At 35.3% G+C, this 23320-nt stretch overlaps 1 protein-coding gene across 3 annotated transcripts in view; it reads left to right on the top strand.

Moving 5' to 3' along the window:
- The window catches only part of FSTL5 (follistatin like 5), a 656124-nt gene that overhangs the window by 316920 nt on the left and 315884 nt on the right, over positions 1-23320 (top strand). For all 3 annotated transcript variants that reach the window (XM_065877718.1, XM_065877721.1, XM_065877719.1), the window contains exons 4-5: positions 3718-3914; positions 17641-17761. In XM_065877718.1, the coding sequence (XP_065733790.1) occupies positions 3718-3914; positions 17641-17761 (318 nt within the window). The remainder of the gene's footprint in view (positions 1-3717; positions 3915-17640; positions 17762-23320) is intronic.

Below are 23320 nucleotides of genomic sequence, written 5' to 3'. Positions count from 1 at the left end.
TAACTGCTGTACAGCATGAGGAACTCTACTCAATACTCTGTAATGACCTTTATGGGAACAGAATCTAAAAAAGAGCGGATATGTATATATGTATGACTGATTCACTTTGCTATACAGCAGAAACTAACACAACATTATAAATCAAGTATACTCTGATAAAAATTAATTAGAAAAAACAAGTGAGAACTTGTGCACATAATAAGAATACAGAAATATCATGCATGTTTTGGCCATGTGGCATTATCAAGCATGTTTTTTGTTTCACAAAATAGTTTAGTTGGAACAAAATTGTGAATCTATTACTTAAATGAGAAAAAAAGATAAAAAAAAAAAAAAGAAAGTCAGAGATTCTGCCTTCTTCCAGGCCCCACAAGACCTGGTGGATTTTAACTGCCCTAGAATCACTCTGAGTCCAGAGTCAGCACAGCCCTGGAATCTGCATTCATGAGCAGGAGGATGGTATAGGTACCATCAGGTGGCGACCTCATTCATCTTGTCGTCCAGAAGTTTTCTTTCCTTTCGCTGCCTAACGCCAGCAGGTGTCAGGTTTCTTTTCCTAACACCATCGGTTGATTAAGTATTGAGAAAGGAATCCTACCAAAGCAAACAAATCAACAAACTAAAATTTCTTAACTTCCTTCTTGAAATTTTTCTTGGATGAGGCCATGATTTCTTAATATACATTGATGTTTATTTCTAGATATCTATTCCTATTCTTTTTCATTAATTCTATTTTTTTATATTGATCCTTATTAAAAGGGTAGTAAACATTTAATATTTCCAAATCATCATTTTGTTTCTACTCATTTTAACCTATTGTAATAGGACTTTTCCATTTATTCACTAAAATTTCCCTTTATTGTCATCAATTACCTCCAACTTAAGGAATCTAATGAGCAGGTTTCATTTCTTATCTTATTTTTACTCTGAAACGTTTAACGTTTCATCACACCCTCTTTCTTGAAAAGTTCTTTTCCCGTTAGCTTCCTCTTCAGTACTTATAGTTTTCTTGTTATTTCTCAGATACTCCTTTTCTTTTTCTCTCTCTCCCATTGCAAGTTCTTTTTTATCTACCTGCAATTTAAGCAATGATATTGCCTGGAGTTTATAATTATATTTGTTTTTCACTTTCCAAATAATCCTTGGACAAATTTACTGAATCCACGTATAAATTGATTTTAAACTCAGTTCTGAAGATGAGAAAAGTAGAGAATAAAGGCTAAAAGAGATGTTGCCTGGCTGTAAAAATCACTGTGCTCCTTTCTAGCTCTGTAATTTTGAACAAGTTATTTAATCTCTGTGTCTTAGTTCTTCATCTGTAAAATAGTGGTAATTATAAGGTCTTTCTTGTGGGATTGTCATGTGAGTTAAGTGATTTAATACATAAAAAGTTCCTGGCACATAGAAAGCCTGCATTACAGGTAATCTCTATATTAATAATAGATGTAACTATTTATTACTAAAAAAAATCTGTAACAGCGATTATTTAAAATCTTTAAATTCTACAAAGTGTTACATAATTTTAGGACTGTTTATTGCACATTTCCATAGAATGTGAATGCTTTAACTGCAATGCTTTTATTTTTGTTTTCTTTGGATTGCCAGCAACTACCTCAATACCTGGACTTGCCAGGGAATTTACAATTTGGGAAAAAGTATCTAGAGAGAGCATGATGATGATTGTATTACTTGCTTTGATCAAAATTAGAGTGTAACAACCTAAAATTGTATCTCCTCACACCAAATTTCAAATATTAGTTAAAAGGTGTTCAGCACTTAAATTCTATTTCCCATGTTCTCACCTGCTCATCATGGATAGACACAGGTCACTTCCCCCAGACTCCATCCTCCTTCCCATCAGTCAATGAAAGGACAGGCAGGTCCAAGGTCAAATACAGAAATCCCAGGGAGGGCTGTTCGAATGGTTTTCTCCCTCTTCCTGCTGCACACACACACACGCACACGTATTTGAAGGCTCCTCTTATGCATCTTTCACAGACACCAAAATTGTTACCTATCCCTCTGGACTTGATTACTTTTCTCTTTTGTCAGTGATTTCTGTTCTATTATGAAAACATATTATTATTCTTTACTGAGAACAGAATAGTGCAAAATTCATTTAATTTGTGGTACAAAGTTTACATCTTGTAAAAAATGAAGTTCTTGACAGGATTGCTAGACACTAAAATTGCTGAAAAACAGAAGCCATTTCACTGTCTTTGAAAAACAAGATAGCCTCTCATCTCTCTGGAAGAGATTGTTTTCCATCTTGTCGGGAAAAGGAATGCGACCCCAACCCCATGCTTCTCAGACATATATTTTAAAATCTTTAGAAATAATGTAGATTCTGTCACAGCTTAATTGTCAAAATGAACTACAACTCTAAAGTTAGGTTTCTTCCTAAAAAATATATTGTCAAAATTCTCAGCTAATATAATGCCTACTTTTTCATTTATAAATTACATTACACATTGTATTTTCTGTATACATTTTATATCACATTTGCTATCAATAGTAAGCACATTTCATTTCAATGTGTTATAGACATCAGCATGGAGACTGTTGTAAGAAAAATCCTTTGTAAAATAATGATGTCAAGATATTAGAGCAATTGCAGTTATTTTTGAAGATATTAAGCCAAGCAACTATTTCCATTAACTGTGAAGTTCCCAGTATTCTGCTGGTTATTTTATGGGAGATACTGAAAATCTGTAATGTGTTGTTACTTCAGTAAGCTCATACTTTAGCTGTGGAAATGAAATTGACAGGTTAAGACTTCAAGATACAAAATGGAAACATATTTCATATTATACACCAAGACTCTAAACGGAGAAATAGATGAATATCAGAAAAATAAGTAAATAAATAAACTTTTGGAAGAAAACAAATATGAGCTTAGCATCATTAAAAATAGAATCAAGAGGGCTTCCCTGGTGGCGCAGTGGTTGAGAGTCCGCCTGCCGATGCAGGGGACGCGGGTTCGTGCCCCGGTCCGGGAGGATCCCACATGCCGCGGAGCGGCTGGGCCCGTGAGCCGTGGCCGCTGAGCCTGCGCGTCTGGAGCCTGTGGTCCGCAACGGGAGAGGCCACAACAGTGAGAGGCCCGCGTACCGCAAAACAAAACAAAACAAAACAAAAAAAATAGAATCAAGAAAAAATGTAAATACACACAAACTTCTTCAAAACAAATCCAAATGTAAAAAATATATATATTTCCAATTAAAAACTTACTATACTCTTTTGGAGCCAGATATATATGTCAGTTTAAGCACAAAATCCAGCACAATCTAACCCTTTGTTTGGGTGAGCCATTTCATCTCCCTGAACCTCATGTTCAAAACCTGTGAAATTATCACCTATAGACATGTGTAGTGAGGAGTTAAACTAAGGTAGTGTATTTAAACATTGGAGCCAATTGAAGCTATCATGTTTTTCTATGTACATTCATAGAATCAATGACTTTGTCATCGAGAAAACACACAGTATTTGTGTTGTTATTGGATTTGATACTAATGAAAATTTTCTGTCCTCTCATGTAGATAGCCCATTCTTTTTTCCTTGTACAAGTGGTAAAGTATGCAAGTAGAAACATAAATATTATGTACAAAGTATGTTATCTACTAGATATCAGCTTACAACATTAATAAAATAAATGATTGTTTTGAAAATACAAAAATAAGTTATTGTTTTGAAAATAACTTAGTTCTTTTGTTACAGGAGATAACTGCAAGGCCACTGAATACAGCAAGATGAAAAGCATGCTTTTAGATTTACAAAATCAAAAGTATGTTACACGAGACAATGAAAACCCTAACGGTGATGACGTATTTCGGAAGAAGTTGCTGGTGGATCAAATGTTTAAATATTTTGATGCCGACAGTAATGGACTTGTAGATATCAATGAACTAACTCAGGTAAGATTAATGACTAAATTAACAAGCTAATTTAAGTATACCGTATGCAATATGTTTACATTTGTATGAATTTATGCTATATAAATAAAAATATTTTTATTCATATAAATTGACTATAGACATAAAATATTTTTAAGAGAAAAATTTGACTACTCTATCAGCAGTATTAATTTTAAGTAACATTTATATGATGTTGTACAATTTAAAAGAGATACCTACTTTTGACTGGTTTCTATACCTTAAATACCTAAAGGAATTGCCAGTTCTCTCTTATAGAGTTTATAAAATATCTCCAGATATGTTCTGGAGCTTTTGTAATGTTTAATTTTCTATCAGTCAATGGAAGCTTGTTTAGGTATTCAAGGGCATTACTGAACAGCAATTGAGTACAACTATAACATATTGTAAATAAGTGATTTAAGAAGGTATTCAATTATTGACCTACTCCAGTACTTTTTTAATTATCAAAGATCAGGTATATTAAATCTGATTTTAATATTATGTCAACATTATTAAATTTCATTTCTTTGAAAATTGCCACCAAAATGATACATATAGACAAACTGTTATTAAAGAGAAGAGAATATTTTAATAGACAAAAGGTCTTTATGTGAGCCATTTTGGAAAATTAGAAATATTTTAATGTGTGTGTTACTGAGACAGACTGCTGAAGGAAATTGAAATACCCAGATTTAAGAACCTAAATTACTTGTGAATAGTGATGGAAATGTAAAATGATGGACATAAAATTGCTCCACAAATATATATAGGTTTTTAGGGAGCAAAGGAGAGACTAAGCCACTCCAGGGCGCCTAGGAGATTGGTGATAGCCCTGAGGAGTGTTGCTGAGTCCGTGGTAATTCCTATAGTGGATCTTAAGGTGGATTTTGCTGCTGTGCTTAACAGGAAATATAGTTTTCAAAAAAAAAATTCAATTGTCTATTTCCACAACATCATGCCATTCACATTTCATATTTAATTTTACGGGTTACTTAAAAAAATCCAACAATGTGGAATATCGGTCTTACTATGCAAGTATTTCAAGCTTTAGGATAGTGTAACTTAGCTTAGAGACTTCATATCAAAGTGACCTTGTGAGCAAATTGACTTGTCATTCTAGGTAATTAAAAAACACACCGTTTTCATTATCTTCTTTAATTCAGCTTACATTTAATGAGTAGCTACTAAGTCCCAGGCCCTGGGATTCAAGGAATGAAACTCTGGAATTTTAAGGTAAAGTTAGACCACTTTTAATTAAGATATTCATGTTGTCATACATGTCATAATTTATTTTTCAAGAATGAAACTCTTTAGAATTTTACATTTCTAGTAATGACATAATTCAGTTAAAATGAATTTATAATTAAGGTATGTCACTTGGATCTATGCATGGCTGACATATTCAAATATATTGTGTTTTTGGTTTTGTTTCTTACTTTTTTATTTTATAATAGTTTTTAGTTTTCATTAACATGTCTACACTACTTTAACCAGTGGTTGGGTGTGACACATGATCTGACCAAATCTAGGACCCACTTCTGAGTCCAAAAAGAAAATTGCTCATCACTGAAAAATGGCATTGACATCACTCACCTATAATTGTTTCAAGTTTCTGCTACATCCGAGTTTATATTCGTTTCCTAGGGTGGCCATAACAAAGTACCGCAAACTGGGTGGCTCAGACAACCTCTCTGTCAGTTCTGGAGGCTCAGCGTCTGAGATGGAGGTGTTGGCAGGGCTATGCTCTATCTGAAGCCTCTTGCGGGGGAGAGTCTTTTCTTGCCTCTTTCAGCTTCCGGTAGTGCCAGGCATTCCTTGGCTTATAGGTGCATCACTCTAGTCCCTTCCTCTGCAGTCAAATAGCTTCTCTCTGTGTATTTGTTTTCACATCATTTTGTCCCTTCTTCAAAGATACCAGTCATATTGGACTGAAGGTCCACCCTACTCTAGCAGGACCACATCTTACAGTATCTAATTACATCTTCAATGACCCTATTTCCAAAAAAGTTTACATTCTGAAGTCCTCAGGGTTAAGACTTGAACATATCTTTGGGGAGGACAGAGCACAACCCATAATAAAGTCATCTGCTACAACGTTTAGTTTTGTTTTTCCTGTTACCTTTGATTTGAATTTGCTTTTACATCTGAAAAGTGCCCTTCCAATTCATCTGAAAGTTATCATGTGAGAGCAGAAAGGATCTTCAGAATCCTGTTTATATGTTGACCGTCCACAAGGTACAGGCAAGGAAGGATCTGGGGAGGTAATACTTACTAACCCCTGAAGACATGCCCCAGTCCTTCCTTCAGCTTTATAGAGTGGAAATGTTAGTGTCTCACCTGTCAGCAATCAGCTATGAAAAAACCAGAAGGTTGTAACTGACGCCGTGGAAAAGATATAATACATTTCTAGCTCTTACGAGCATAAATATTGTTTTTGACTTGTGTCTTTTTAGGTTACAGCTGCTTTTAAAGAACTTGTATTCCAAGTATTATAATATTAAAGTCAAATATATGACTTTAAAAATCAGCTTGGAAACATATAATATCCTCATTTAATATCAAGTTTCAAAATAATTTAAATTAAAAGAGTAAAAGGGAAAAGGATCTTAATGGTGTCTGCTAATAATTTACAAGCTATTATTAGCAGAAATGTAATCTGTAATTCCAAGATACTGCCAATGACAAGTAAAAATTAATGAACGTAATTTGGCTTTGAGGTTTTATAAATTCAGCATAAAAGCTGGCTGCCCGTGTTCTGTTCATACTCCACATAATGAATATATATTCTAAAGTTTCTCTTGCAGATTTTCAAGTAAATTAGAAACTAGAGGTAGTTGAGAGAAGAAAGAGATAATAAAAAGCAATAGTTAAAGGGGGTAAGATCTATAGTATTACAGTTTAAGAACTTTGATTATAGAACCTGGACTCATATCTACTACTTAATTCCTGTGCAACCTTTAGCAAATGACCCAAACTCTCTGTGTCCCAACTTCCCTTTCTACATATCAACAATGATAATAACACCTAGTATGTAAGCTGGATGTGATATTGATATTATTTTGAAAATGTAGACTTCTTAGAAACATAACTAGCACATAGAAAACATGATGTAATTGTTAGCTCTAGTTAAATTTTCCAATCTAAGTTTGTGGAGGATTATCCGTGGAGGATAATGGAAATATAAAGAGGGCACACATGCTTGAGATAGTGGATAAGCAACTGATCAATATTTCCATCCAGTTCATCCTTTGCATTTTTTAAAAATGTATTTATTTATGGCTGTGTTGGGTCTTCGTTTCTGTGCATGGGCTTTCTCTAGTTGTGGCAAGCGGGGGCCACTCTTCATCACGGTGCGCAGGCCTCTCACTATCGCGGCCTCTGTTGTTGCGGAGCACAGGCTCAGTAATTGTGGCTCACGGGCCCAGTCGCTCCGCAGCATGTGGGATCTTCCCATACCAGGGCTCGAACCCGTGTCCCCTGCATTGGCAGGCAGATTCTCAACCACTACGCCACCAGGGAAACCCTGCATTTTTTAATGTTTACAATCGGCTGATAGGTGACAACAAATCGGCCATTATAACTCAGAAATCTATGTACACATTATTAAATATGCAAACATTTTAATACCAATTTTCACAATGAAAAAATGTTTCTTACAAAAGAAGAAAAATAGTTTGGTTATTCCAAGAAATTAGGAAAAATAAATGGTAGCATGTTTTATTTATTTATTCATTATTTATTTTGCTCACATCATTTGAAGTACTCATCTGCTTATCTCACGTAGCTAGTATGAATGTTGTTAAATCCTGAGTTCTAGGCTAGAGACATGTACATGGCATCATTCTGCAACCACTGTGGTGTTGGGCATTTTTCTCCAGAGTATATAGTGCCCCTGTCTTTACAGATATGATGTTAAATTGAACTAAACGTTAAATAAATATCATATATATTTTGTTTTTAAGATGCTGGTATATATTATACTAAAATATCCTTACCTGTCAAACTGTAAAATACCTAGTTTTGTGCAGTTTTCTCTTGCCCATAAAACCAAGTTAGAAGAAATAATTGAAAGCAATATCTTGATTAAGACAGACATAGACGTGTTATGAAAGAAACAATATGCTTCAATTGACTGTATTTTACAATTTAAACATTTTAAAAATATATAAGTCCTCAGTTAGTATAGTACAGTAACTGAGTACTGATAATAGTAGTAGTAATTGTAATAATAGTATTACATTTCTATAATCCAGATGTCTGTCATTCCCTTTGCATTTCTCTTTGAGCTACACACACACACACACACAATCCATTTGCAAAAAGCAATATGTACTTGGTTGAATGACTGAAGATGTATAGGGTGGTAGAGGATGGGATTATATCACATATTACACAAATCACACATTGAAATCCAGTTTAGATGAAGCACTTTGTACACTTTTCTTTTCTTGATTAAGACAGACATAGACGTGTTATGAAAGAAACAATATGCTTCAATTGACTGTATTTTACAATTTAAACATTTTAAAAATATATAAGTCCTCAGTTAGTATAGTACAGTAACTGAGTACTGATAATAGTAGTAGTAATTGTAATAATAGTATTACATTTCTATAATCCAGATGTCTGTCATTCCCTTTGCATTTCTCTTTGAGCTACACACACACACACACACACAATCCATTTGCAAAAAGCAATATGTACTTGGTTGAATGACTGAAGATGTATAGGGTGGTAGAGGATGGGATTATATCACATATTACACAAATCACACATTGAAATCCAGTTTAGATGAAGCACTTTGTACACTTTTCTTTTCTTGATTAAGACAGACATAGACGTGTTATGAAAGAAACAATATGCTTCAATTGACTGTATTTTACAATTTAAACATTTTAAAAATATATAAGTCCTCAGTTAGTATAGTACAGTAACTGAGTACTGATAATAGTAGTAGTAATTGTAATAATAGTATTACATTTCTATAATCCAGATGTCTGTCATTCCCTTTGCATTTCTCTTTGAGCTACACACACACACACACACAATCCATTTGCAAAAAGCAATATGTACTTGGTTGAATGACTGAAGATGTATAGGGTGGTAGAGGATGGGATTATATCACATATTACACAAATCACACATTGAAATCCAGTTTAGATGAAGCACTTTGTACACTTTTCTTTTCCTTGTGCTCTGTCCAGATCATGCCTCGCATTTTCTGTACCACAGACGCAGGACCCAAGTCTATCTCTCAGTTTCAACTCCTTAATTTTCCCTGGGGCTCCAAATTCCTTATCACTCAAAACAATATAGTTCTGTTTTATTTATATTCTCCCCCTAAATGTGTATAACCAAATACATCACTTTCAATAGTCGCCAACATCTATGTGCCTTTCTTAAAAACTAATGGCAAGTTATAGAATATAATAACACCAATATCAAAAACCGATATGTGCAAGAGGGAGGGGATATGGGGATATATGTGTACGTATAGCTGATGCACTTTGTTATACAGCAGAAACTAACACACCATTGTAAAGCAATTGTACTCCAATAAAGATGTTAAAAAAAATAAAGCAATATCTGGCACAGTCTTTCCTTTGGCAAATAAGTCTTCAATCCCTGAGACTAGTAGAAATTCTTATCTTCTGTCTTCTGCCTTATTTTTTATACCCTCAGAACCAAGCGAACTCCCACCTCTCTCTCTTTCCTCAAGTGTGTATTATGTCCATTCTCACCCTTGGTGAGGATTTTTGCCTTCCTGAGGGACATGGGGTTGGATGACAGGGGAGAGTGTGGGAGCATTTTTACAGGAACAGAACAGCTCATCACTCTCTCCTCTCCCATATACGTGTCTTAATTACTATATGACAAAGGTAATATTTCAATCACATTTAAAGTATTTGTTGAGCATTTTTGTTTTAAGATGTCTATTCTCTCTTTATTGACAATGGGTAAATGGACATTTAATTTACTTTGGTCTAGGCAGCCCTGTATCTTTTCTTAAATCTGTGCTATACTGCCTGGGTCCTATCCAGAATGAGGTGGTAGAACTGAGTGGTCTCAGCCAGTAACCAGTTCTATGCACTAAAGGCAAAATCAAATTTTCTGGCTCTTCCCAAAGACCAGGCTGACGGTGTGAAACCTTTGCTTGTTTGGTGTTCTCTCTTAGTTCCATTCCCCAAATCTAAACAAGTGTCTGAGGTTCATCTCTATTATCTGTATCTCTCTCCTGCTTCTCTTAAATTGCCTTCTCCAACAGCAAGAATCCAGGGCTCTGTTTGGGTCTACGGTGAAATCTGAGCTTTACTAATGCTTGCTTCAGTGAAAATTGTCCTTGTAGGAATATGCTCCAAATTTGCTTAATATTCAAATGTATGTCTCATAGGATAATAGCTCACGGAAAAAGCCTTAACAAATGTAAAGTATAGTCTTTATTTGAAACATAATAACAAACAGGGTTTCTCCCCTAAGTATTGTGTATGTGACTAGTATGGTCAGCCACTCAGCTACACAGTAACACATTTCTGGTTTTAAGAACATATGTTATTCCAAAACAGACCTGTAATGCTTGAAATAAGGATTTCAGGATGAAGTGACCTAAGGTATGATCACATTCCTTTTGGTAGGCTGGCATGTGGGAAAAGGTCATTGGAAGAGAGAAGGTTAATGATCATTTGCTACGAAAAGAAGCATAGAACTCTTCCTGGTGGTTTATTCATATGCATTTTGAAGTTTCTGGGGATATTGATAAAGAGTTAAGGTAGACAGAAATATTGTGAATTGAGGGGTAAATCATTGGTGAATTATGGGGAGAGAATAAGAAAGAATTATGTAACTGAATGACCTGACATTCAAAGGAGTAGCTTCTATTTATCATCCATCCATCTGTCTATCTATCTATCTATCTATCTATCTATCTATCTATCTGATGAAAGAAAACTCATTTGGGAGGAGGAAGAAATCCAGAAGTGCCAATAGGGAAGCATTTAATTTTTGACCATCTTCCTTCCATTGAGGTAGAATAGACGTGAGAAAAAAATTAGTCTCCAATTGTTAAAATTATTGGACAACTGGTTTTCTTAAGGGGTAGCCAGATTTTCTTAAAGTCAGTATGGTGAAGAACATGTTTTCATAAAAATAGAAGCCAAAAGAGAATTTTCTGATCAGAGAGCAGGATTTACAGAGGATACTATGATGGGTTTGAGTTGGAAAGGAAATGAGATTAGGTCAGATTGGGAAGTGTGCAGAGCAATATGGGAAGACTTGGATTTTATAGGGTCACAGAGGTTAACCAGGGTTAGAAGCACAAGAGAATTTGTATAAATTGTCCCTTAGAGAAGGGACAACTACTTCTTGCATCATGGTTCCTCAGAGTAAAATGAGGGGATACATACGCAGACTTCACTCAGCAGAATGGCACCCTTGAGTTTATTAGCAATGTTAAAAGATAAACGGAAGCATATTAAAGTGTTGTGTTTATCTGAGCAAAAATCCATTCAAATCTGGCAGCGCCATACCAAAAGGTGTTAGAAGCATTCTGCGGACGGGAGCTAGGGAAAACTTTTACAGAGAGAAGGTGAAAGCAAAGTAAGGAAAGTACTAATTGGCTACAGATTAAAGCCTAGTTGTTGTCCTTAGGACTGGTTGTCCTTAGGTTTTGATTTCATAACCTTGAGGCATTTACAGGTTTAGGGGTTGGTTGTATTGTATGTGCCAAGGCATTAGAGCCAACCTCAGCCTAAAATTCTCCTTGCTTAATTTAAGAGCAGCCAACGTAGAGTTCTTGAAGTGAAATGGTGCTAATGGCTTGGCAAATGTGTTCCTCAACCTTCTCCCCGTTTCATAAAATAACCGCCCATGGAGTTTAAGTATGCAAAGTCATTCCCTTGTGAGTCTGAGTTTAAATTAGCAGCTGTATTGAGTATATTGATTTAGCTTTTTTCTTCATTTAGATTCTGTCGTCTTAATAAGCTGATTCACATTAGGAATACATATTAGAATGAAATATTTCCTTAATGTGCACACATGACAACTGTTTATTAAAATAATAAAAGGAACTACTTGTTCTCAGGATTTAGATTATTATGTTATATATATTTGACTTAAAGAGCCATTTGCTCAATGACTACCATATGTGAATTCATTTACAAAATTAAATAAAAAAGCAAGAATAAATAACGCTAGATATTTTTAAGCTAACAGGATAGGCATGGTGCTGATGTCTCTGCAGACTTTGTACATATCCATTTTCTTTAAAATTTATTAGAACTGCTACATAGGGAATGGGCAGTTAGTCTTTATTTTGAGTTGTTAAGCCTATTGCAGTTTTAAAGATTTTTAAAAGGGTTCTTGTAGCTAGTCAACATATTTATGTATAATGAGATTGGTAAGAATTGTTTTACCCCACAGATAAAATGCTATTTTAGTGGAAACAAACTAAATGCAAATAAATAAGCCTTTGTTTGGGTAGAGAAGGAGATAAGTGAGGACTGTCTGGGAGTGCCATGGTAATTAATCCTATTCAACATTTACAAACCCCATAAACCTGTCAGGTATACAAAATAAGGCAGCAGAAACCAGGTGTTAAAATGGCATTGGCAATGCCAGTAGGTAGATCCTAGTAGAACTGGGAATTTCCTTCCAAGGGCTAAGGATTTCAGAATAATAACAGCAACAATTAGCACTTAAAACAGAAAGGTAAGGCCTGTATTGTTGTGTTAGGTGTAGCTCAGGGCTCCAATTAATAAACAGTAATTTCAATTGTAGCTCGAAACCTTAGTAAGTAGTTTCAAATATTCTTTTTTTTTTTTTTTGCTTTAACTCTGTTCATAGTATCATAAGACAACTTGAAATTTAAAATTAAGTTTTTAAAAAATTTTAAATATATTGTTTGTAGCATTCTTTTAGAATGTCAAAGTATACTAAAAATGTTGGCATTCATGTTCAGAGAATCCCTGTGAGCCACATAGAATGCCTTAAAACTAAAATAGTTTTCATCCCACCAATTGTTTAATAATTTTATCTCTTCAGCTAGTCTTTCAAATTATAGTTTTCATCCCACCAATTGTTTAATAATTTTATCTCTTCAGCTAGTCTTTCAAAATTAATGTTGGCCCTAATGATTTTTTAAGCGTCTTCTAACGTTTTAAGCATGTTACGAAACTTCAAAGAGAACTTAGAAGATGTGATTGTTTTATGCAATTCTTTTCTTTTAATACACCTATTGCAGGGTAGCATCAGTTATATATGAATAAGCCATTATAATTTGTAATATTAATTATTTACCCTCTGTCCTTTCACATTGTTTATTTTTAAGCGCTGTTGACCATCCATAATTATCTTGTTTTTTTCAATCGATTCCATGTTCCCACTCACCGTTTCTAGAATATTAACTCCATAAGGGAGTCATTCTTACTTACTAATTAATCTCCAGTCCCTAAAACTATTCTTGGCATATGGTGGTTGTAAAGAAAGGAAAGAAAGAGGGATGGAGGAAGGGAGAGAGGGAGAAAGGAAGAAAGTGGATAAGAAGTAGTCTGGAGGACCAAGTAATAGAAGAGCCAACCTATACTGATGTGGGAGAAAGTTAAAAGCCAGTGCCTGGAGATGTGTATTGTTACCACAGGAGTCTATTTATTTTCTGAGCCTTGGAGCCTTTCTGAGCCTACACATTTGTCAAGTAAAGGACTGAATATATCTACCTCTGCTTAACTTCACAAACGTGATGGACTTTCTTTAAAATAGAGGATCACTGAGCTCTAACTCCACTAAGACCATTGTGATTCTGACACAGGCATGATTAGTTTGAGAAAAATAGTTTCAAAGGATGAGGAAGAACTCAGATTACTTGAGCATTATCAATCGAAAAAAAAAAATGCACAACGTGAGAGCTGTGAGTTGTTTTATTTGGGGCAAAATGAGGACTATAGCCCGGGAGACAGCATTTCGGAGAGTTCTGAGAAACTGCTCCAAAGATTTTGGGGGGCAGGTCAGTATACATGTGATTTTGGTGAAGAGGGAGTACATGCAATCAAGCACATATTTTTTGCAGAAGGTTTCTGCTGGTCTCGTGAAGGTTACTTGTCACAAGGAACAGACGTCACCACAAAGGATTTTAGTGCTTTTCTAGATATGAGGAGATACAAGAATTGAGCTCATAAAATTGTCTCCTGAAAATATCTAACTATCTGAAGACCTGTTCTGCCACTTTTTTGCAGAGCACAGAGGGCCTCATTTCTGCTCTCCACCTGAACTTTCAGGGGGTGTTGAAGGTCAGCAGCTGCAGCAGCGCATGGTTTAATCCTTGTAGAGGGAGCTGGCAAGTGCCAATTAGTAGTTGGCAGTATGAGTGGTATATCTCATGAGTTCATCTTTTCTCCCACTCCACCAAGGAGAGGAAAGAACAAGACACAAAACTGGAAGATTAGACTCCTCTGTCTTCCTACCCCCTACACAGATGGTCTCATCACCATGACCCGACTTGAGACCATCAAAATCAACTACACGTATCTTATTGCTTTTGTGAGAGTTAATATAATAAACCTGGATGTCCAAATCATGCCTTATCCCCAGAAATCTAATAACCATACATCTCTTAGCAGGGAGACAGTCCTCTACATCTACCTCTGGCACTTTCTATTTCTCTTTCCAGTTTTATTTATCTTTAGATAAGTTATCGTCATCTGAGATTCTGTGTAGTATACAAGCATGTCTCAGAGATATTGCAGTTTGGTTCCAGACTACCACAGTATTGCAATAAAGCAAGTCACATAATTTTTGTTTGTTTGTTTCCTAGTGCATATAAAAGTGATTTTTACACTACACAATATTTTATTAAGTGTGCAATAACATTATGCCTAAAAAAACAATGTACTTACCTGAATTCAAAAGATACTTTGCAAATGAAACTGTGACTGGCCTCCTAGACTAAAGTTTCAACATAAGATACTTCAATGACAGTGTATTCAGTGAGTCTGGCCTTGTCAAGAATCTCTAGTTCAGACGTAACACATGCATTCTGAGGAAGCTACAGTGGGAAGTCTTTGGAACCAGAGCCAGACGGTAAATGAAATAAATGTCCTACAAGTTTGGATCCCCAGCACCAGAGTACTTAATGTATTACTACTATTTTGTTTTATACTTTCTTTCCCCCAGTCACACATTCAGCTCGTTAAGGCTATCAGAGCTCCAAATATCTGAAGCAGTTTTCCCAGGCTGGTTAAAAGGTCTATAGGAAAGTATCTTCCGCATTTGGAACACCCCAGAGTGGACCCATGCTCCCATCAGGAAACAAAGGAGAGAAGAAGTTACTAGGAAGCATGTCTTAAGTAGGCTATTTCATTGACCAAAAATGGACTAAATGAGGAAAACGTGTATTTAAAATATGGAAGAATGAGGGAGTGAGTCACCTCTCCCCTGTGCGTGGGCATGGCCAAGCATCTGTGAACAAGGATTTTTATAAAAAGCTCACTAGCCAGGACCATGCACTTTTCTAAAGCACATTCATTAAAACAGCATATCCAGCTGGAGTTTTATAATCATGATCAAATCAAGTTCAAGATCAAATCAAAAGCAAGCTAGTCTTATGTCAAAACCAGTTTCAAGGAAAAAAGTAGGAGTCTGTTCTCTGGGTCTACACATGATTTAACTTGAGTGAAATATTAGAACAGAAATAAATATGAGACATACAGTACAATGATGAAAGCTTCTCTCCCAACTTTCTGTTCCATCATTTCACAAACAGGTACGTGACTAAAAGTCACTAAAAATAGTATTTAAATATCTGACCAAATCCTGGTGTCACTGCATCCTAAAAATTACTGCAGCGCTGGCACTGCAGGTCTTTAGGAAGAGTGTAGTGAGGTAAGATCAAACACACTGCCCCTCCGCTACCTGGGAAAAGTCACTTCCGGTTATCTAACGAATAACAGAGGGAGAGTGGCTGAGAGCGCCGTTGCTTTCTAAACAGAAAAGCAGTACTTGTTTCCCCATTAGGCTTACAGGAGAGATAGCTTCAGCCATTAGATAGTTTTGTTAATCCCTCCAGCTAGACTGTGCTAAAGCCTAGGGCTTTAATCCTCACTATTGACAATATCCATTTATATGGAAAGCGGATAAATCATTCACTTTCCTCCCCTTCTAAGGCAGCAAATGCCGCTTAGCCAATGAAATTTGAATCCAGTAAACAAGAAGAGAGAACACATGATGTGTAAAAGTCGTATTTAGCAGTGCAGGTGCTGTCATTGCATGTCACCACTCAGGTGGCTACAGGAGGGGCTGGAGCTTCTAGTGATCCATCGGCTAAGCTCCGTCCTCAGTGCTGTCTCTGCAGCTCATCCAAGCGCAGGCATAACAACTTCTAACTTATGGATGTTCCATAAAAGGTTAAAAATAGCTCTTTAGTAACTCCTGTCACCAATCTGCCATTGCTGTGACAAAGCTTGACTCATCCCGCTCTACCAAAAGAAACAATAAAGGATCATGAATATACAACTATAATGTGCACAAGCTGGTGTGGAAGTCTGCAGTGAATTATTGTAATGAGAAGCACATCAAATAAACATCATTATTTTTAACTTTGATTAGGTCTGAACGTATACTGTATGTCTTGCACTTGACGATATGTGTGTGTATAAGCATATACATGTTTTTATAAGTCTGCACAACAACCAGGAGAGATAGAGGTTACTATCTTTAATTTCTAATTGAGAAAAGGTTGAGTGACTTGCCAGATATTCTAGAACTATTAAGTGTCCTTGGCATGGTCTGAACCCAGAGCTGGATGACTTCAGAGTCTGTGTTTCCTGATTGCACCAACTTAAAAAAAAAAAGAAAAGAAAAACACGGGGAAGCAAAGCTCCAAGCAATATGAACCACTCCCTCTGTGGACAAATATGAAAGACCGTGGACACAGCTATGCAGCCACCCAGAATGAAAAGGAATGTTTGAAAAATCTTGGAGACCTCTTTTACCAGACAGGCTGTATCTGTCTGGTAAAAAACAGAGTATAAAAAAGCTACTGCCCCAGTCCATGGGACAGAGCACAGAGTAGAAAAGCAGTCTGGTGATTTTCCTCACCCATGCTTGGGTAGGTTTCCATGATCAATCGGTGCATTAGTTCTATCTGGCTCCTGGAAACAGTCATTTGTTGAATAGCTCCTTTGTGACCCAGGGAGTTAATTCAGAATACCAAATGCCTTCATTTCCAGCTGGAAAGGAGTTTAGGCAGAAGAGAAAAAAAATACTAACTTCATTTTTTACAAATAATAGGAAGATGAAAGTTGGACCAAATTTCCTCACTATTTTTGTTGGAGAAGAGCTGTTCTATTTTGACATGGGTCACTGAGACACTGGAGGAAATTTTCATGTGCAGATATTTCCTTGAGTCAATGTAAGTGGAGCAAAGGAAATGACTGAAATACAAAAATGTCCTTTTAGTGTTCAGATTTTCTGGGTCCTACTGGGAGATTTCTGTATTAGAAGATTCAGGCTAAATTCTAAGTACATATCTTAACGTCAAAGCAACTAAGTCAAATTTATAAGTATATCTTTGAAACAGTTGAAAATAAATGTCCAGTAGCTGAAAACCCAGGTTTCTCATAGGTTCAGTTCTTTGCCCAACTACAGACTTAAATTACCTATTAAGTGATTTACATATAATTAATTATACTAAAGAAATGTTAAGACAGATATAATTGCCTGAATTTAATTTTCTTGTCAGGTGATAAAACAGGAGGAACTTGGCAAGGACCTTTCTGATTGTTCTTTGTATGATCTACTGAAATATGATGATTTTAACTCAGACAAGCACCTGGCTCTTGAAGAATTTTATAGAACATTCCGTGAGTATAAGATTCATTCTCTAATTCCTCTTTGTTCTTTTTTCTGTTTCTTTACCCAATTTGGTGTGTTTGCTTGATCTCAAAGTACAGACTGTTTCTTAAGAGAAGTATATAATTGAGATAATTTAAGTGTGTGGCTGTATTGAAACGAATGTAAAAGCTAAGGGAGTTATAATTCTAAAATGCAGAGCTGGAAATGTTTGATAACATTTACTATCAGTTCCTATTGATTCTAGTTTAAGATATTAATTCCACAATGATGCTTCCAAGGTTATTTTTAGAGTAGGAACAGCACTTCACTGTCACCATATATCAAAAACAATTATTTACATACTGACAATTTTTTTATTTTATAGAAAAACCAAAGTTGATTAATAGATAAAGTTTGCATATGTGTTAACAACAATAATTAGCATAAGAATTGAAAATTATATTTATGTTAAGATATTTTGGAATCAATTATATATGTTTAAAATGCTTAAAGACTTCTTAAAATTGAGTATACTTTATAGAGCAAAGTTGTAAAGATGATTTGGTTAAAAAGGTGTATGACAGGTTATTCATTAAAAATAACTCAAAGAAAAAAGAGTAAGAGGCAAAAAACAGAAGGGAAAGTTTGGAGCTGTGTGTAAAAGAAAGAGAAAAAAAATCATTAAATTAACTGGTTGGTATTTGAAAATCACCAAGTAATGAAAGTTAAGTGAGATTTTAGATTGATAGATAGATGATAGATAGATGGATAATCTTCAGTATTTTTATATGCACGCACATATATAGGACTTTCCAAATATATACCTATGTATATATTTCTTTTTTCCAAAAAGGTAGGAAATAGGATATGTACTTGGTATAAAAAGATGCTTTTTTTTTTTTTGCGGTACGCGGGCCTCTCACTGCTGTGGCCTCTCCCGTTGCGGAGGACAGGCTCCGGACGCGCAGGCTCAGCGGCCATGGCTCACGGGCCCAGCCGCTCCGTGGTATGTGGGATCTTCCCAGACCGGGGCACGAACCCGTGTCCCCTGCATCGGCAGGCGGACTCTCAACCACTGCGCCACCAGGGAAGCCCAAAAGATCCTTTTTGAGTTATGCCTCTGTCGTCCATCTGTTGTCTGACATTGGAAAAATTACTTAAATCTCGGAAAATTCATATAAATAAGGATAGTAACTACCACATGATCATTTTATATTAAAACACTGAATTATATTTTATGTAATATTTGAAACTAGCAAAGTAATAAATGTGAAATAGCTGCTTGTTACAAAGCTTTAAGGCAAGACGTCAGTATGCTCTTCAGATTTAATTAAACTGCATTTCCACTTTAAATTGCAAGCAGAATACAGATGGGATATCTCGGTAAACAGTTAATCCTTTAAAGTGTGTCACAAGGCTAGAAAACTTTTCAAAGATAACAAGAAAGCAGCATTATCATTCAATGATTGTATGAAGAAACTGAAACACAGAGAAGTTAAGAACCAAGTGGCTGAGTTTATTATCAGACCTATGCCAAACCAGTTAAGAAGTCTATGTGTTTGCCACTAAACTTCACTCTGTAGTAGGCGTTGTTCTGTGTGCTTAGGATGACAGGAATATTATGGTTTATCAGGAAAAATTGTTTACATTAGATTATATTGTATACTATCGTGTAAGATACAAGGGGATAAATGTCATAGGAAGGCCTACATAAAATATAAAGTGAACTAAGAATATAACCTCCAGCACTGGGAATCAAGGAGAGTTTATGAAAGTAGTAGCAATTGAATGGGTCTTCAGGATGAGTGGATTTGGACTTTAGGGGATGAGAGATGGGAGATGGACAAAGAGAAGAGTGTCAGGGAGGAAGACATTTTCCTCTACCCTTCTGGGTCCTTTTGGCTGGTCTAAGAATCAAGTTCACATAAGGCAGATTAGCAGGAGAAAATCAAAATCTAATAACGTGTATACATGGGAGAGACCCAAGAAAACTGGGTAACTCACCAAAATGGCTGAAACCCTCACCTTAAATACCATTTTCAGCTAAAGACAAAAGAGGATGTTGAGGTAGGGATTTTGTGCTTCAAAGGGGAGGAAAGCAACACACATGGAGATGGAAAAACAAGTGTTTGGTAAATGAATGTTCTCTTAGCCCTGCACAAACAATGGGACACAGAGTTATTTTAAGAAGCAGACTTTGCTGAGTTCCTTTCTGTCCACACCCCTAGTTCATACTATGGTAACCTGTGGTGATAGCTCCCTTCCTGGAAGAGGTCCTCTGTCCTCTTTCTTCAGGGCAGTTGGGGGAAGGTTGAAGTTACTTTCCAAGTCTTTCAGGCTTTGATTGTTTTCAGCTTGAAATAATATTAATACCAAAGAGACATTTGGGGGTGGCAGTTTTGCTCTCCTACATCAGCATAAATAAAATCTCTACTGCATGATACACCAGAGTATTTATAGAAACTAGTCCAACCGGAAGATCTCTTCCAGGTCTGAAAGTGTATGGAAATATATCAATTATCTTTACTAACTTATTTTATTAAACAGGCAGTCTAATCTACCAACTCCTATCCCCCACTCCCATAATATGAAGATACATGGATGTGGCTAAATAAAAGTAGTTGAAATCTATAGCAATAGCAGAAAATATTTTTAATGGTATACAAACTATCAAGCATCAATAAGAATTAAATTGTATGTTTATGTAGGATTTTTATTCAAAATATTGTTAATGGTGGAATAGTGGAGCTAGAAACTAATAAATACAATGAAAATAAAGTGTGAGTAATATGTTATTTTTATGGTAACACAGCAAAGACTGAATAATGATCCCTGGCAATATCAGTACAAAAGAATCTTCCCTAGAATACTGCTGCCTGCACCTATCGAGGGGAAAATGATGCTGTGTTTGGGATACGATTTGATATTGCTAAGGAAGGCAAGGTAGATCAGTATGTTGTAAAGATAAATAAAATTTGCAATTCAGAAATCTGAACCATCAATACAAACTTCAATAGAGACATAGTGAAACGTTGTTTTTAAAGGAGCTACAGTGTACTACAAACTATTGAATTTGGAGAGAAGAAAATCTATATGATTCTGTTAACAACTGGAAGGTAATATGGTAGCAATTTTATTGAAATTATTTATACTAAATGCAATGACGTTTAATGAAGATTGTAATGATTCTGCCATTCTGTCAAAATTATGTATAATGCAAATGGTCTACATTTTTAATATTTTGAATCATAAAGTGATATTTGATAACAAAAGCACTTGGCAATCAGCAATCATATTATGAGGTTTTATCTTTTTGAATAATCACAAAACTTTTCATTAACTATGATAAAGTGATGTTAACATAATCGTTTAGAAAAGGTAATGGTTTTAAGTAATGCTGGAATTATCTGGGGTGTTTTAATATTCATTGTGGTCTCACCAGGCCGTTTTCTGCAATATATTTTCAGTGGTTCACCGTTATTAAACAGGGTATCAAGCTCTAGAATGACCCTTTGGAGAGAGCAAAACTAACTTGTATGGATTGTCTGTATCAGCAAGATGTATTTATACTTATATGTGAATAGGAAACATACGTCTATCTCTTTCTCTCCTTCTGTTAAAATACTTCACCACTAAACCCACGTCGGTTTTGTGAAGTTTAGTGACAGGTGTTGTATAATGACATGATTTTAGAAAGTCACTCTATTATAAAATATTAGTATCATGAATAAAAAAATAACAATTGTGAAAAGGCAATCTATTTTAAAATTATGTATTAAGTACCTATGTGTATAGACTGCTGTGACAGTTAAAGCAACTTGAAAAGATAAGTTTCCTTTCCTTTAGAATGCATCATCTCAGACAGACAATGATAAAAAGGACAGATATAGTAAGGATAAAAAGTAATCAGTTTTTCCACCCAGAATTCATTCCCCCAGAGAGTTTCTAAAAAGAAAGCCCAGAAAACTAAAAAGTCCCTAAATGAATAGAATCTAGAAAAATAAACTAAGGCCAGAGAAGTTAAGAAACTTGTCTTTATCCAGTCTTTATTTACTGGTAGATACAAAGATAAACAGATTTCTTGAGTTCCAGTTTATTATTCTTTCTGCCACCACACAACATGGAAGAAAGTAAAGGGTACTTTGCAAACAGGAAAAGGTTAATGGTAAAGAAAAAAGAACCAGCACATTATCAACTGTTATTACATGATTAGGGTATTATTTTAGTAGTTATAAAGTTTTCCATAAAATAGTATTTCTTTTCATTTTGGATAAGATGAATTATTTTATTATTTTACAATAAGCATCAGATAACATTCTTAATTTTTCTCCAGAATTTTTGACGTTATTCAAAAATCCCTTGATTTTTACTAGGATATTTAAGATAAATCGTCACTGCAAGCATCAAATATCTTAAATCATGCTTTGTTTGATTAACAAACTTGGAAATCTATGCAATGGGATCCAATAAATCTTAAGTGAGATCAGACATAGTTTTGAATATTTAAAAGAAATACTAGGGCTTCTCTGGTGGCGCAGTGGTTGAGAGTCCGCCTGCCGATGCAGGGGACACGGGTTGGTGCCCCGGTCCGGGAAGATCCCACATGCCACGGAGCGGCTGGGCGCGTGAGCCATGGCCACTGAGCCTGCGTGTCCGGAGCCTGTGCTCCGCAACGGGAGAGGCCACAACAGTGAGGCCCGCGTACCTAAAAAATAAGAAATACTAAATCCTCTCGTCAGATGGTGGACACCCTGCACGCTTGCATTTTGTTGCCTTGATAGTAAAATGTATAGATTTTTCAGTGCAAAGAGTACTTAGAATTAAAAACAAATTAATAGTGTCATTATTAACTACAAGGACTTGTATTAAAATACAGAGATTCAGTGTTTTATTTTCTTCCAACTCAAAATTAAAATACAATGTTTGATTAAGTTTGACATGTCTGGAACTCTATATTTTTGCTTCAGATTTGTAGGTAAATGCAAGTGATTTGCCATTAGACAAGATGACCATACACAAAACTGAGACATTTAATTTAAGAAGTGATGTTCAAATAAATGTTTATATTTATTTATTTTTGCAAATTCAATTAAGATGATAAAGTGTTATTATATGGCTCTTAATTTTAGGAATTAATTGTTTTCATTTGGACTTTCTAGATAACCCAAAGTGGTGTAAATGTCTATCCTGAGAAAAGATATTTTGTAAATGCTTTCCATGTACATAATTTCCTGAGTTAAACTATAAAGTGCTTTGACTTAAAATTACATGAAGTGAGGAGTCTGTGTAACTCTGATACATTCTTGAAATCCTATTAAATTATGAGTTGTAGTTCCCCAAACCATATACATACACTTTAAGATGTGTTCTAGTGATTCAAGATCTAATGTCACCCTTAAAAATATCTTTATCAATTCAAAATGATCTCTATGTGTGGAAAGATCCAAAGGAAGATGTTTTTCTACTATGCATAAAATAATTAGGTTTTGGCAAGCATAATGCATCAATTGTGAGCATTTATATTGAAACTAACTGTACAATATCTGTCTCTCCTTTCTTAAAAAGAATAATTAAGACTCTAAAATTCT

Source organism: Phocoena phocoena, chromosome 5 (genome assembly GCF_963924675.1).
Source record: "Phocoena phocoena chromosome 5, mPhoPho1.1, whole genome shotgun sequence".
Lineage (NCBI taxonomy): Eukaryota > Metazoa > Chordata > Mammalia > Artiodactyla > Phocoenidae > Phocoena > Phocoena phocoena.
The sequence above is the reverse complement of the archived record's forward strand: the minus strand, read 5'-3'. Positions and strand labels throughout refer to the sequence as shown.